The sequence below is a fragment of the Musca autumnalis genome, unplaced genomic scaffold (genome assembly GCF_047663935.1).
Source record: "Musca autumnalis isolate F117 unplaced genomic scaffold, ASM4766393v1 scaffold_5, whole genome shotgun sequence".
NCBI classification, from domain to species: Eukaryota; Metazoa; Arthropoda; class Insecta; order Diptera; family Muscidae; genus Musca; species Musca autumnalis.
In genome coordinates this window covers 191734240-191749229 of record NW_027412088.1, presented here as the reverse complement: position 1 = coordinate 191749229, position 14990 = coordinate 191734240, and the positions used below count along the sequence as shown (strand labels likewise).

General features: G+C 35.8%; 1 protein-coding gene across 1 annotated transcript in view; it reads left to right on the top strand.

Annotated features, from left to right (window-relative positions):
• mtt (mangetout) overlaps positions 1-14990 on the top strand; it is a 159844-nt gene that overhangs the window by 127905 nt on the left and 16949 nt on the right. The window contains exons 11-12 of the mRNA XM_073956576.1: positions 601-791; positions 4799-4933. Coding sequence (XP_073812677.1) covers positions 601-791; positions 4799-4933 — 326 coding nt within the window. The remainder of the gene's footprint in view (positions 1-600; positions 792-4798; positions 4934-14990) is intronic.

Here is a 14990-nt window from a genome sequence, read left to right as displayed (position 1 = left end):
AAAGGGTCTATAGAAGCAGCCTTTTTTTCAGAAAGGGTCTATAGAAGCTCCCTTTCTTTCATAAAGGGGCTATAGAAATGTCAATAGAAGCACCCTTTGGAGATATTTTTTCCATAAAAGACTTTTGCAGGAGGTTCTTCATCCTTGGAGAACTTCTCCGTTCGTCTTTCTGGTATAAAAACCCCTATTAGAAAACTTTCTTCTAAAGAAGGTCATCCTACCCAGAACACCATTTTAGGAAGTCTTTCGTTTTGAAGGTATTAACTTCATGAAAGACCCCTGTAATAGGTCTTCTATCTCGAGAAGACCCCAGCCTGTGGGGCTAGGTGACCCTTCTATAGATAGGGGACTACCATGGCGAATTTTCTGTACGTTAATTCTATATAAAAAACTCTTAATCGATACTTCATTATTGAGATTCCTTCGGGGTTTGAAAATAGTTCGTTACCTGGGCAACTATTTGCAAACCCCAAAGAGATCTAGGGAAGGCCAGTGTCTACAGATTTATTTTCAATAATTAACGTTTTATGTACCAGTTTTACTCTCTATATATTATTTTTTTAATTGTTTTCTAATATTCCCCCCTTCTCCTCTTTCCAGATACGTCATCCCACTGATGAAACCCAATGTCTGACCTGTCAATTGGGTACCTTGCCTGATGCCACCAAACAATACTGTCAAACAATACCCGAAGTTTATTTACGACCCGAATCAGCTTGGGCCATTGGAGCCATGGCATTCAGTGCTACCGGTATATTGGTGACACTGTTTGTTGTGGGTGTGTTTGTAAGGTAAGTAGAACGGAAAAGAAAACATTAAAACACCCCAAAAAATATTTTAACTTTTGTCAAGTTTTTCATTTTCTGGTCAAGTGGCATTTGCTGACATGGCGTTTATTTGTTGAGATATCCATGCACGAGTCGAATGTCTTTGGTATGACCGACGGACAACTACTTAACAAATAACAATGCCATTGGCCATTACAATTCAACTCCAGTTGACAATGTCCACACAATGGCATTGAAGTCATGTTGTCCTTTATTGCAAAAGGATGTTAGTTGTCATTATTGTATTACATGAAAGAGGACATTGAGTAGGTGAAAAAATCGAAGCTTCTTGATGTCAAAAATTGGAGATTCTTAAATGGAAGGGAACCTCAATAAAAATGTTTAAAGGGTTTACAATGTCAAAATATAACACTAAAGTTGTTAAAAGGCCAGAGGCAAATGGGTGTGTAACGCATTCAAAACGACATAAAATGGCGCCTCAAACCAGGATATGTATGTAATACATTCAATACCACATGAGTTGGCGCCTCAAACCAGGATATTCTAAAACCCCCAAACTTTTTCAAATTTTATTACATTCCAACATGAATGTATGAAATGAATGTTCAACCAAAAAAAATCCCATATTATTTGGCCATGATCCAGATGTACACAACATTTGACCTCAAGCTTAAACAATATTCTGGCCAAATATAATCCTTATCTGACAACAATAAAAATCCTTGACTTTGCAAATGTTAAATTTCAAAATTTTATAATGTTTCTTTTTTTGTTACATTACATTGAAAACTATGTTGCAATTTGAACTTTACAAATATTACAAAATCGCACACACACACACAAAGGCATTATCCACCCTACGAATACTAACTACACGATGTGTAACATATCCTTATAACAACAATGTTGAACATTGTGTGTGTTTAAAATGAGCAAAAAAAAAACGTTTTTCAATGGAATTTCTAAAACATTTTAGAAGCTATAATAATTAAAGTTTCACCCATCCCGCAATAAAACGAAGGAAACAATGGCGGATATTACCAAGGAGAAAGCAACAATAGAGAATGTGAAACATATTAGTTGGAATTTTTTTATTTTTTAAAACTATGGAATGGATGATTCTTTAGGAGGCCTCCGTCCACAGACACATGCTTGTCTATTTTCAAAAATCTTTGGAATTGAGGCTGCCACACCATACAGAATGTAGTTCAGACTAAATTTCTCAGGTTTGTTGAGACAGCTGACATTCTTCACCAGACCTCCTTAGGAGCTTTGCCTTCCATAGAAAAACAAGCCTCCTACGACCTCCGTAGAAGCCTCCCACGGAGGTCTTCTATTCTATAGAAGCCTCCCACGGAGGTCTTCTATTCTATAGAAGCCTCCCACGGAGGTCTTCTATTCTATAGAAGCCTCCCACGGAGGTCTTCTATTCTATAGAAGCCTCCCACGGAGGTCTTCTATTCTATAGAAGCCTCCCACGGAGGTCTTCTATTCTATAGAAGCCTCCCACGGAGGTCTTCTATTCTATAGAAGCCTCCCACGGAGGTCTTCTATTCTATAGAAGCCTCCCACGGAGGTCTTCTATTCTATAGAAGCGTCCTACAGAGGTCTTCTATTCTATAGAAGCCTGGTACCGAGGTCTTCTATTCTATAGAAGCCTCCCACGGAGGTCTTCTATTCTATAGAAGCCTCCCACGGAGGTCTTCTATTCTATAGAAGCCTCCTACGGAGGTCTTCTATTCTATAGAAGCCTCCTACGTAGGTTTTCTATTCTATAGAAGCCTCCTACGGAGGTCTTCTATTCTACAGAAGCCTCCTACGGAGGTCTTCTATTCTATAGAAGCCTCCCACGGAGGTCTTCTATTCTATAGAAGCCTCCTACGGAGGTCTTCTATTGTATAGGGGAGGCTTCTATTCTATAGAAGCCTCCCACGGATGCCTTCTATTGTATAGAAGCCTCCCACGGAGGTCTTCTATTCTATAGAAACCTCCTACGGAGGTCTTCTATTCTATAGAAGCCTCCCACGGAGGTCTTCTATTCTATAGAAGCGTCCAACAAGGTCTTCTATTCTATAGAAGCCTGGTACCGAGGTCTTCTATTCTATAGAAGCCTCCCACGGATGCCTTCTATTCTATAGAAGCCTCCAACGGTGGTCTTCTATTCTATAGAAGCGTCCAACAGAGGTCTTCTATTCTATAGAAGCGTCCAACAGAGGTCTTCTATTCTATAGAAGCCTGGTACCGAGGTCTTCTATTCTATAGAAGCCTCCCACGGATGCCTTCTATTCTATAGAAGCCTCCCACGGAGGTCTTCTATTCTATAGAAGCCTCCCACGGAGGTCTTCTATTCTATAGAAGCCTCCCACGGAGGTCTTCTATTCTATAGAAGCCTCCCACGGAGGTCTTCTATTCTATAGAAGCCTCCTACGGAGGTCTTCTATTCTAAAGAAGCCTCCTACGGAAGTCTTCTATTGTATAGAAGCCTCCTACGGAGGTCTTTTATTTTATAGAAGCATCCTACGGAGGTCTTCTATTCTATAGGAGGTCTTCTATTCTATAGAAGCCTTCTATGGAGGTCTTCTATTCTATAGAAGCATCCTACGGAGGTCTTCTGGCCTCCTACGGAGGTCTTCTATTCTATAGAAGCCTCCTACGGAGGTCTTCTATTCTATAGAAGCCTCCCACGGAGGTCTTCTATTCTATAGAAGCCTCCTACGGAGGTCTTCTATTGTATAGGGGAGGCTTCTATTCTATAGAAGCCTCCCACGGATGCCTTCTATTGTATAGAAGCCTCCCACGGAGGTCTTCTATTCTATAGAAACCTCCTACGGAGGTCTTCTATTCTATAGAAGCCTCCCACGGAGGTCTTCTATTCTATAGAAGCCTCCTACGGAGGTCTTCTGTTCTATAGAAGCCTCCTACGGAGGTTTTCTATTCTATAGAAGCCTCCTACGGAGGTCTTCTATTCTATAGAAGCCTCCTACGGAGATCTTCTATTCTATAGAAACCTCCTACGGAGGTCTTCTATTCTATAGAAACCTCCCACGGAGGTCTTCTGTTCTATAGAAGCCTCCTACGGAGGTCTTCTATTCTATAGAAGCCTCCTACGGAGATCTTCTATTCTATAGAAACCTCCTACGGAGGTCTTCTATTCTATAGAAACCTCCCACGGAGGTCTTCTATTCTATAGAAGCCTCCTACGGAGGTCATCTATTCTATAGAAGCCTCCTACGGAGGTCTCTATTCTATAGAAGACCCTCCTACGGAGGTCTCTATTCTATAGAAGACCCTCCTACGGAGGTCATCTATTCTATAGAAGCCTCCTACGGAGGTCTTCTATTCTATAGAAGCCTCCTACGGAGGTAACTATTCTAAAGAAGTCTCCTACGGAGGTCATCTATTCTATAGAAGCCTCCTACGGAGGTCTTCTGTTCTATAGAAGCCTCCTACGGAGGTCTTCTTTTCTATAGAAGCCTCCTACGGAGTTCTTCTCTTATATAGAAGCCTCCTACGGAGGTCTTCCATTCTATAGAAGGCTCCTACGGAGGTCTTATATTCTATAGAAGCCTCCTACGGAGGTCTTCCATTCTGTAGAAGGCTCCTACGGAGGTCTTATATTCTATAGAAGCCTCCTACGGAGGTCTTCTATTCTATAGAAGACCCTCCTACGGATAATCATTTCCAACATTGTTGCCGAATGCTATTACCAACTTTTAGGCCACCAAAATACATAACGATCCGCAATTGATAATTTTGTTGCACCATAGAAAATTTTCACATTTATTCCACATGCATTTTACAAAATCATAGCTATTAAAAGGATATTAAAATTTCATTAGCACTTATAATGATATTTTCCTCTCTCTCTCTCCTCACTTCTTTTTTCACCTATCTTTCCATCTGCATAACAACAATGCAATGCATGCTTGCTCTCCCACAACGATGATGATAATGATGACAACAACGATGATGCTCTGGAATGACTATTACAATCTAAACCACATCCGCAGACACAATGACACACCAATTGTCCGGGCATCCGGCAGGGAGTTAAGCTACATTCTGCTGGCAGGCATTCTGATGTGTTATGCGGTCACATTTGCCCTGGTACTGAAGCCGACAAATGTGGTGTGTGCCATACAAAGGTAAGTACATTTTTGGAAGGGGAATTCCAGTGTTTAATTTTTTGCTCCACTCTATGTCACGTGCCGCAATGCCTCTTGCTATCAAAAAAAATGGGTAAACAGCCAGCCAGCCAGCCAACCATGGTATTGATAATGTTTTTGCTACTGATTTTTGGCTTGACTGGAGATGTTTGCATTGGTTTGCTGTGTATCTGTGTGTGTGCAATTGGTTTTTGATCTGTTTGTAATTCGGTCGGTCGGTCTCTGGCGAGTGCTGATACGAAATGTGCTAGTGTGATTTTGCACTCCAAATCACTAAATAATATAAATATTCAAATAGAATTTTGCTTATTCCCGGACTCAGTGGTGATTTCAGCAGGGAATTTAAATGTACTTCGTGGTTTATTCAAAAAAATAACAAATAAAACAAACTGCAGGGTAGAATTGAATTTTGCGTTTTTTTGTAATGCATTTGGAATATGATTAAAATTCACATGAAACGGTTCATTTGCAAATAACATAAAGCATAAATTATCCATGTAAAGTTATATGGGTAAATTTGATAAGGATATTATTCAATGTTGGGAAAAGGGAAATGGATTTTCACATTTTAGTAGCGTGAATAAAATAATAATTTATTACGTGAATATTTGATACCAGGATAATACTATTAGGCAATTTCTGATATTTGGATAAGATAGATAGGCATTTTCTAATACTAGGATGACGGATATAAACAATTTCTGATACTTCAGTAACGTGGATAAGTAAATTCTGATACTTGGATAACGTGGATAAGCGATTTCCGATAATTGGATAAAGTGGATAAGCGATTTCTGATATTTGGATAAAGTGGATAAGCAATTTCTGATACTTGGATAAAGTAGATAAACAATTTCTGATACTGATATAATGTAGGTAAGCGATTTCTGATACTTGTAAAATATGATACTGATACAATTAAGATAAGCAATTTATGATACTTGGATAACATGGATAAGCGATGTTTGATTCTAATACTTGGATAACGGGGATAGGCCATTTAAGATATTTGGATGACATTGATAACCAATTTCTAATACTTGGATAACGTGCATTAGCAATTTCTGGTACTTGGAACATTTTTCATATGCATGGATGACGTGGGTAAGAGATTTTGATATTTGGATAACCTGGATAAACAATTACGGATACTTGGATAACGTTGATAAGTAGCTGCTGATACCTGGATAACGTAGATAACCAATTTCTGATACATGTATAAGGTGCATAAACTATTTCTTATTCTTGGATAACGTGGATAAGCAATTTGTAATACTTGGATAACATGAATAAACACTTTCTGATACTTGGATAACGTGGATAAGTGATTTTTTATACTTGGATTACGTGCATAGACAATTTCTGATACTTGGATAACGCGGATAAGCGATTTCTTCTACTTGGATAACGTGGATAAACGATTTTTGGTAATTGGATAAAGTGGATAATCGATTTCTGATATTCGGATAACAAGCATAAGCGATTTATGATAGTTGTATAAAGTGGATAAGCGATTTCCGATACTTAGATAAAGTGGATAAACAATTTCCGATACTTAGATAACTTGGACAAGGGATTTTTGATACTTGGATGACTTGGATAAGCGATATCGTATATTTGCAATACAAGGATAAGTGATTTCTGATACTTGTATTAAGTGGATAAGCAATTTCTTACTTAATAACATGGATATGAAATTTATGGTACTTGTACAACGTGGATAAGGAATTTTTGATAATTGAATAAAGTGTATCCACTTTCTTATAATTGGACAACGTGGATATGCAATTGGTGATACTTGGATAACGTAGATAAGCGATTTCTGTTACTTCGATAATGTGGATAAGCGATTTCTGATAGTTGTATAAAGGGGATAAACGATTTATTTTACTTAGATAACATGGATAAACAATTTCTAATACTTGGATAACGTGGATAGGCAGTTTATAATATTTGCATAACCTGGATAAGTAATTTCTGATACATATATAACGTAGATAAGTGTTTTCGGATACACTGATAACGTGGACAAGCAATTTCTAATACTTGGATAACGTAGATAGACGATTTCTGATACTTGGGTAATATGCATGAGCAATTTCTGATGCCTAGATAAGCTGTTTCTAATAATGGAAAACCAATTTTTGGAAACAATAGGAAGATGGTCGGAGCCGAGGGAAATTACGCGTTGCAAAGACACGTCATTTATCAGACCGGGTGCTACAATTGTGATGTCTGGCGATCTGTGACAATTTCCCCCTATCCTTGTAGGAGCGTGTTCAGAGGCCTTTTAATCCTGTACCGTGACTTTGGATGCCTTCTAAGACTATGTAGACGACTTAAGATAACTTATAATGTTATGACGTGACCTTAGATGACTCCTTAGACTATGCAGACTTCTGTGGTCGTCTTAAGATACTATACAGAAACCTTATTCTGTTTCCTATGGTATACAGAAGACCTCTGATACCTTATAATTAGACATCGGATTTTTGCATTTTTTTATTTCTCATCTGATTGGACTCAAATTTTGGATCTAGGCGTTTTGAGGGTCAATTTTTCGATATTTGGGGTCATATCAAAAATATGCAAAAAATATGCAAAAAATATGCAAAAAATATGCAAAATATATGCAAAAAATATGCCAAAAAATAAGCAAAATATGCAAAAAATATGCAAAATATGCAAAAAATATGCAAAATATGCAAAAACTATGCAAAATATGCAAAATATGCAAAAAATATGCAGAATATGCAAAAAATATGCAAAATATGCAAACAGTTTTTGGTCGAAAATCGTCAAAAAAGTCGTAAAATTTACAATTAAAGTTGGAAAAAAGCATCAAAAAAACTTTAAAGTGTCCTAAATTAAGACTGTTGGTCATTTAACGTCGATTATTTAGCAGATTATTGTGTTATTGATATCTCTTACGACGGTATGGTGTAGGGTATATGATATTGTAATACTATTTATACCCTACACCACTATGTGGAAAGGGTATTATAAGTTTGTTTTGGGAAAAATTCATGTAACACCGCGAAATATTCGTCGGAGACCCCCAATGTGGTATACCAATCTTCATATCTCGGCGAGATAAAGCGATTTTGAGATGTGTGTCCGTCCGTCCGTCCGTCCGTGTGTCCGTCTGTCCATTATAAATTGTAATCAAACTCCAGGCCGCAATTATGGACCGATCGTCACGAAATTTGGTATGGAGGTCGGCTTCACATCAGAATAGATCGCTATTTTAATTGGTGATGATCGTGAAATATTTAGCGGGTGAAATGGACCAAAAACATAATTTTTATCAGATTTTGTAGCTCCTCTGTAGGTCGCAATTATAGTCCGATCGCCTCGAAATTTTAAATAAGGTAAGAATATATGACAAAGAAGAAGCTTGCAATTTGAGATGGCGATTAGATAATATTTAGAGGGTTAAATGGAACACAACTTTTGTTCTATCTTATATCTTTGTTCCTGAAAGAGACACCTTGCCCACTCGTGAGTTATATTTGGAAGACGATCTCTTGACCTTTCAATTGATGTCAATTATGTTGATGTACGTGATCAGATAACAGAGTTACAGCCTAATATATCCAGTTTTTTGTTTGTAGTGTAATCATAAACCCGCTAGAGGTCGCAACTATAGCTCAATAGTCACGAAATTTTGCACGAGGTAAGAGTTTATGTTGAAGAAAATGCCTATAATTTTGCATGATTATCTGATATTATTTAGCGGTTGACATAGACCATTACTTTTGTATGAAAATATACAAGTTTTATTTTTGGTCCATATCTTCATTCCTGGAGGGCATATACCGGCAAAGGAACTTACACATGGAAAAATGATGCAAATTGCAATAATGTGTCTGCTAGATAACGCACCTTCTACCTGATATATAATGTGTTTTGTGTAGGGAACCACAATTTCCTCCCATGCTACAAATTGTCTCTATCATGACAGAGAAATTTTCAGTTCAGTTGTCAAATTGGATTTTATACAAATATTGCAACATGGGGTCGCCTCGCCACCTAAAACTATATCGGTCCTTAGGGTACCTCCCACACAAAATTCGGAAAAGGGAAATTTAAGAGTCCCTTTGAATCGTTATGAATTTTTTCAGCAGATTGTACTTGCGCCCCAAATCCGTAAGTTAACTCTCAAGGGGATTTTCTGATTGGTCGAAAATTTACACATCGTATTATTTCATCCAGTCATGTGTCAGGTCGGAATATGGACTATATCTGTCCGTCCTTCGAGTACCTCCCACACAAAATTTGGGAAAGTGCAGTTTGAAGACCCGTATCGGGTCTATTTGATTATTATTTTCTTTTTGAAGAAGGTTCTTTTTACGTTCCGTATTCTGGTCCCTTTCCCGGGGTAAGTCATACTTCCTGAGATAATCGTTCAGAAGTTCCAAAAACCCCTGCTGGCTCCAACTAAAATTACAAATTTGAAAAAATAATTCTCAAATATTTCCAAAACTTAGAATTTAGCTTACTAAAATTGATTTGGTATATCCCCACATTGCGATTCCTACAGATTCCACGTATTTTGAAGCAAACTGGTGTTACAAAATAAATATATTTTTAGAGGCTAAAGGTATATCACCGTTAGCGCCGCTGACTTATACTCCCTTCTTTGATGTTTAATTGAATATGAATAATTTTGGGATTTATAAATTTGTTTGCATCCAAAATTTTTGAATTTCTATTCATTGTTAGTTATTTCTACCGGTATAAAATATATTTCAGATATCACAATATATGCCCACAATGAACTATTTTCGAAGCATATGTGAGGTACAAGTGCACAATTTTGGACGACAAATCTTCAATAAACTTCCAATTTTCCCAATTATGAAATATACCAAATTGCGTGGTATATATGTATTTATTTTAAGTGTATTCCAAAGAGGAACCTGATACTCAAAGACAATTTGAAGATGTAGCAGGAGCGGCTAATCAATGTGAATTTTCCTATTTTCGAATATTATTTAGAAATGTATAATTTATATATTTTTCCACAAACATCCCAGTAAACACAAGAGAGGTTTCTTTTATATCAATGGATTCATATTAAGTTATTGATAGTGTCATAAGTTGCCACTTGTAGAAACGTTTTTCATGGCTGAAATACTCAGCAAATATCGCCAACATTACTAAGGGGTATTTTGCCACCATTAACAATTTGATGGGAATCGAACTCCGACATTCGGCGGGCAAGGCGGTTGCAGATACCTAATTCCGACTAGTTGTGGTGTAGGGTATGACATGGTCGGCCCCGTCCGACTATAACCTTTGCTTACTTGTTTTATTGTTAAACTATGCAAAAATATAAAATTTGATAAAATATCAATCATTTTATGTAAATTTTATATTTTCTTTGTCTTAATTTGTAGCTTTAGGCTGGTTTTAACTCAAAGGGAAGAAGTCGATGTCGAATTTTTTTAGGCGGTCTAAACTGTTTACTTAGATTAGATTTTAGATAGATTTAAGATTAAGATTGCCAATTGAGCACCATTGGAATAAGTTAACACGTGCTACTGGAGCCTCGAAATTATGAAAATCTCGTCTCTCTCGGCGACCCATATCTGTGGAATGGTTAAAACTATTTGCCCGTATTATGTATTAAATTAAAAGCCATTCTGTTTATTTTATATTCAAAAACAAAATGCGTAAGCATTACTGAATTCGAGATAGAAAGCCAGTGTTCCGATTAGGGCGAAAATGGAGCCTATCTGGGTATAGCCAACTACTTGGAGAACGCATTGTTTTAGTTGTTCGTCCTTTGTAATTAATTGGTTGTAATCTGTGGTGAGCTCGACTCGGAGTTAATGTGACTTTTTTATGAATTTCGAACAGTTGTTCTTTTGTAAGTTTGGATCGAATATTTCCGAAGTAGTTTCAATATACGCTTTGTTAAGATTTTTGTCGCCATTTGACTCTTTACGGTGTTTTGCACTGTCGGATCAAACAATGCCAAGCCAACAAGTTCAGGGCTAAGATACCACAGGTGATTTATCATTTTTTATTTCCTTTTTCTGTCAATGTTTTCGTATTTCAATAGATTTTCAATGATTGATGCTAAACGCTTAGTAGAATCTGAAGAACCATCTGTACCGAAAATAATCAAGCGCAGCTTCAACAAAAACTCCTAACCATGAAATGTCATTGCTGTTGGATCCCTGTAAAGTGTCCTATAGGAACGTTAGTCGTATCATTTTTTCTACAGTAGAAGCTCTCGGAGGGGACCCCAACAAATATATGATCTTTAGAAGCTTTATCCGTTTATTTCGGAGAATAAACAGTGAAAAATACTAGCAACAACTTCAAGGAAGATACCCCAAAACAAGGCTATTTGCGTGCACTGGCATAGAAAACTATTACCAGGTATTCCTAAAACAGTGCAGAAAGAACGGGTTGCTGTTCTGGTATCATCTGGTATGGGGTTAAAGTACAACTCCTGGGCGTTCCTGAAACTGACAGTAGTTCAGAAGAGAAACAAGTCTTAGCAGTGTACGAATGCCTAGAATAATGGGGTCTTACCAGCTTGAGCAGATGTTAAGTCGAGAGCTTCTGTAGCTGCGTACAGATTTATAAGAAGTATTGTTGAGAGGGATTTTTGACTGCAAGTTTGGCAGCACATCCGGACATCAAACAAACATATTCACGCGATTTCTATAAGAATAGTCTGCGATTGACAAATCCAAGTTCGATGTAGGCAAGAATATTTTAAAACTACTTCCCAGCTGACTTCCCAAGAACAAGAGGTCGTAGAAGCACTTTGTGTTTTCATATTTCGAGCCCGGTTTAACGCGCCTAGAACGTTTCTTATTTTGTTTATTTATTTTGTATCAAAGGACAACAACTGAGTGTTATAAATGAGAGTGTGGGTTATTGATTTTACAAAACCTATAATGAACAAGATAATGGTTATGTAGATATAATATTGGATGGATTGGGTAAACATAATCAATAGGTTGAAAAGGATTAGAGACAATAGATTGAGTTTAATACAACAAATAGTGAAAGCGAAATTCAGAAATTTTTTTAGGCCCAAAAAAAGACCTAAACCGCATTGAAGATTTATTGAAATACGAAACAAATATCAGATAAAGGAAATAACAAAATGATATATCATCTGTGGTATCTTAGTCCTGATCTTGTTGGCCTGATCTGATAGTTCAAACCACCGTATAGAGCCAAATGCCAAAAATCTTAACAAAGTAAGCAGAAGAAGATGGAAAAAACCAAACTAATAGTACGGTTACACTAGAGTTTTTTGTCGGGTTAACCCACTTCGAGAGGATTTATTTGACGTTTGCGCTATGGAATTGACATTTGAAATCCAAACCCACTGGGTTAATCCGGCTAAGTGTAACCGGGGTATAACAAAAGGACAACTGCCGAAATTTCCAGAAAAAGTCTACCAGGCGTAATTACAGGGTATACTAACTTGTTGTTCAAGAGATTAAGCATTAACTCCGAATTTCTTGAAAAAGATCCTGTAACTTGACCGCAGAACATCAATTACCAGGAAGTGTAAAGGATGTTAAACAACTTGAAAGTTGTGAACGACATAGCAGAGCAAGGAGTCGAGTTCATCACCAAGTAGTCATCTTTACCCATCTTAAATAAATTTAAATATGAACAAAATGTAAAAGACATTTGTTTTCATTCCCAAAAATTGATAATATAGGAAGAAATAAGAAATAACTTAAAAAATTAAGTTACAATGTTTTATTTATAAAAGCACTTAAAACTAGAACATAATTTTTAATGATGGATTCTCTCAAATAAAACGCTGGTGGCCGTTTAATATTGCCACAATTTTTAATTCAAATGCAAGCGTTTTATTTGAGAGATTTAATCATTAAAAATATTTTCTAGTTTTAAGTGCATTTGTAAATAAAATACTGTAACTTATTTTTTAACTATTTTTTATTTTTAACTTTTCAGCATTTAATTTGTTTGACCACTGCGAACCTCATAACAAAATTAAAGCCAATTTAGGCCGAAAATGTAGATAAAAACTTTAAAATACCTGAAATCGTGTTGTACCGTTGTATAGGGGCTTTACCAAAACCTTGACCTGAGTCCAACATTTTTAGTGAGGAAGTTTCTGTACCATTCGGAACCCCAAATGTCAAGTTGTAGCCAATTCGGCCTAAAATTTTAACCAGAATCCTTAAAATACTTTAATCCGGTGGTACTGCTATATGGGGGCTCTAAGAAAAAAATGGACCCATATTGGTTTTGGTTTCATATTCATGTATTGTCATCCAAGTCTGAAAAGTGTGCAAAGTTTTAGTTTGATTGGTCAACTACAACTGTGTGGAAAATAAGTTACTACACCATTTTCAGATGTAATTCGAATTATTTTAATTGTAATTCGAGAATTCTATTTGTAATTCGTAACATTTCAGTTGTAATTCGAGAATTCCTTTTGTAATTCGAATTATTCCATTTGTAATTCGAATTATTCCATTTGTAATTCGAAATATTCCATTTGTAATTCGAATTATTCCATTTGAAATTTGAATTATTCCATATGTAATTCGAATTATTCCATTTGCTATTCGAATTATTCCATTTGTAATTCGAATTATTCCATTTGAAATTCGAATTATTCCATTTGTAATTCGAATTATTCCATTAGTAATTCGAATGATTCCCTTTGTAATTTCAAATAAAATAATTCGAATTACAAATGGAATAATTCGAATTACAAATGGAATAATTCGAATTACAAATGGAATAATTCGAATTACAAATGGAATAATTCGAATTTCAAATGGAATAATTCGAATTTCAAATAGAATAATTCGAATTACAAATAGAATAATTCGAATTACAAAAGGAATAATTCGAATTACAAATGGAATGTTACGAATTACAAATAGAATTCTCGAATTACAAATGAAATGTTACGAATTACAACTAAAATGTTTCGAATTACATCTGAAAAAGGTGTAGATTTGAACTAAACAGACACAAAAGCAGGGTTTTTTCACAATAGACTCCATTTTCACCCTAAGGCGTTTTCGGGACATTGGCTTAATTATCTTGAATTCAGTATTACTTACGTATTTTGTTGTTCGGCAAGAAATATTAAGAATAGTATGGCATTTAATTTAATGCATGACACGGGCAAATAGTTTTAACCGTTTCATAGATATGGGTAGCTGAAGTCGTCAAATAGTCAAAAAGTCGAGATTTTCATAACTACGAGGACCCAGTGGCATGTGTTAACATATTCCAATTGTGCTGAAACTTTAACAATCATAAAATCTAACCAAACTAAACACTTTAGGGGAGTGCCGCATAAAAAAATCCAACATCGATGTTTTCCCTTTGAGTTAAAACCAGACTAATGCAACAAATTAAGACAAAGAAAATATTGAATTTTAAGTAAAATATTTGACAATTTAACAAATTTTATATTTTTTAATAGGTTAATAATAAAAAATGGTATTACAATATATATATAACCATATTTTTATATCCACACTGTGGTAAGGGGTCTCAATAGCATAATAATCTGCTAAAAAAGCGACGTTAAACGGCCAACAACTTTAATTTAGGACACTTTGATGATTTTTCCCAACTTTAAATCTCAATTTTACGACTTTTATGACGATTTTCGGCCAAAAACTGTTTGCATATTTTTTGCATATTCTGCATATTTTTTGCATATTTTGCATTTTTTTTGCATATTTTGCATATTTTTTGCATATTTTTGCATATTTTGCTTATTTTTTGCATATTTTGTGCATATGCAAAATATGCAAATATGCAAAATAAATACAAAATATGACCCTGCCATTGAATTTAGATTTCTTTGAAACGAATTTTGGTCCAATCAGAATCTTCGTATCTCTATTATTAAAAAATATGCAAATATGCAAAATCCGATGTCTACTTATAATGCTATCCCGTGAGAGAAGATGCCTTTTGAGGTTATACAAACTACCTCAGAAGTCTTATGATTATTATAGAGCCTCACACAACTTCTTATACAGAAGCTTTCAGA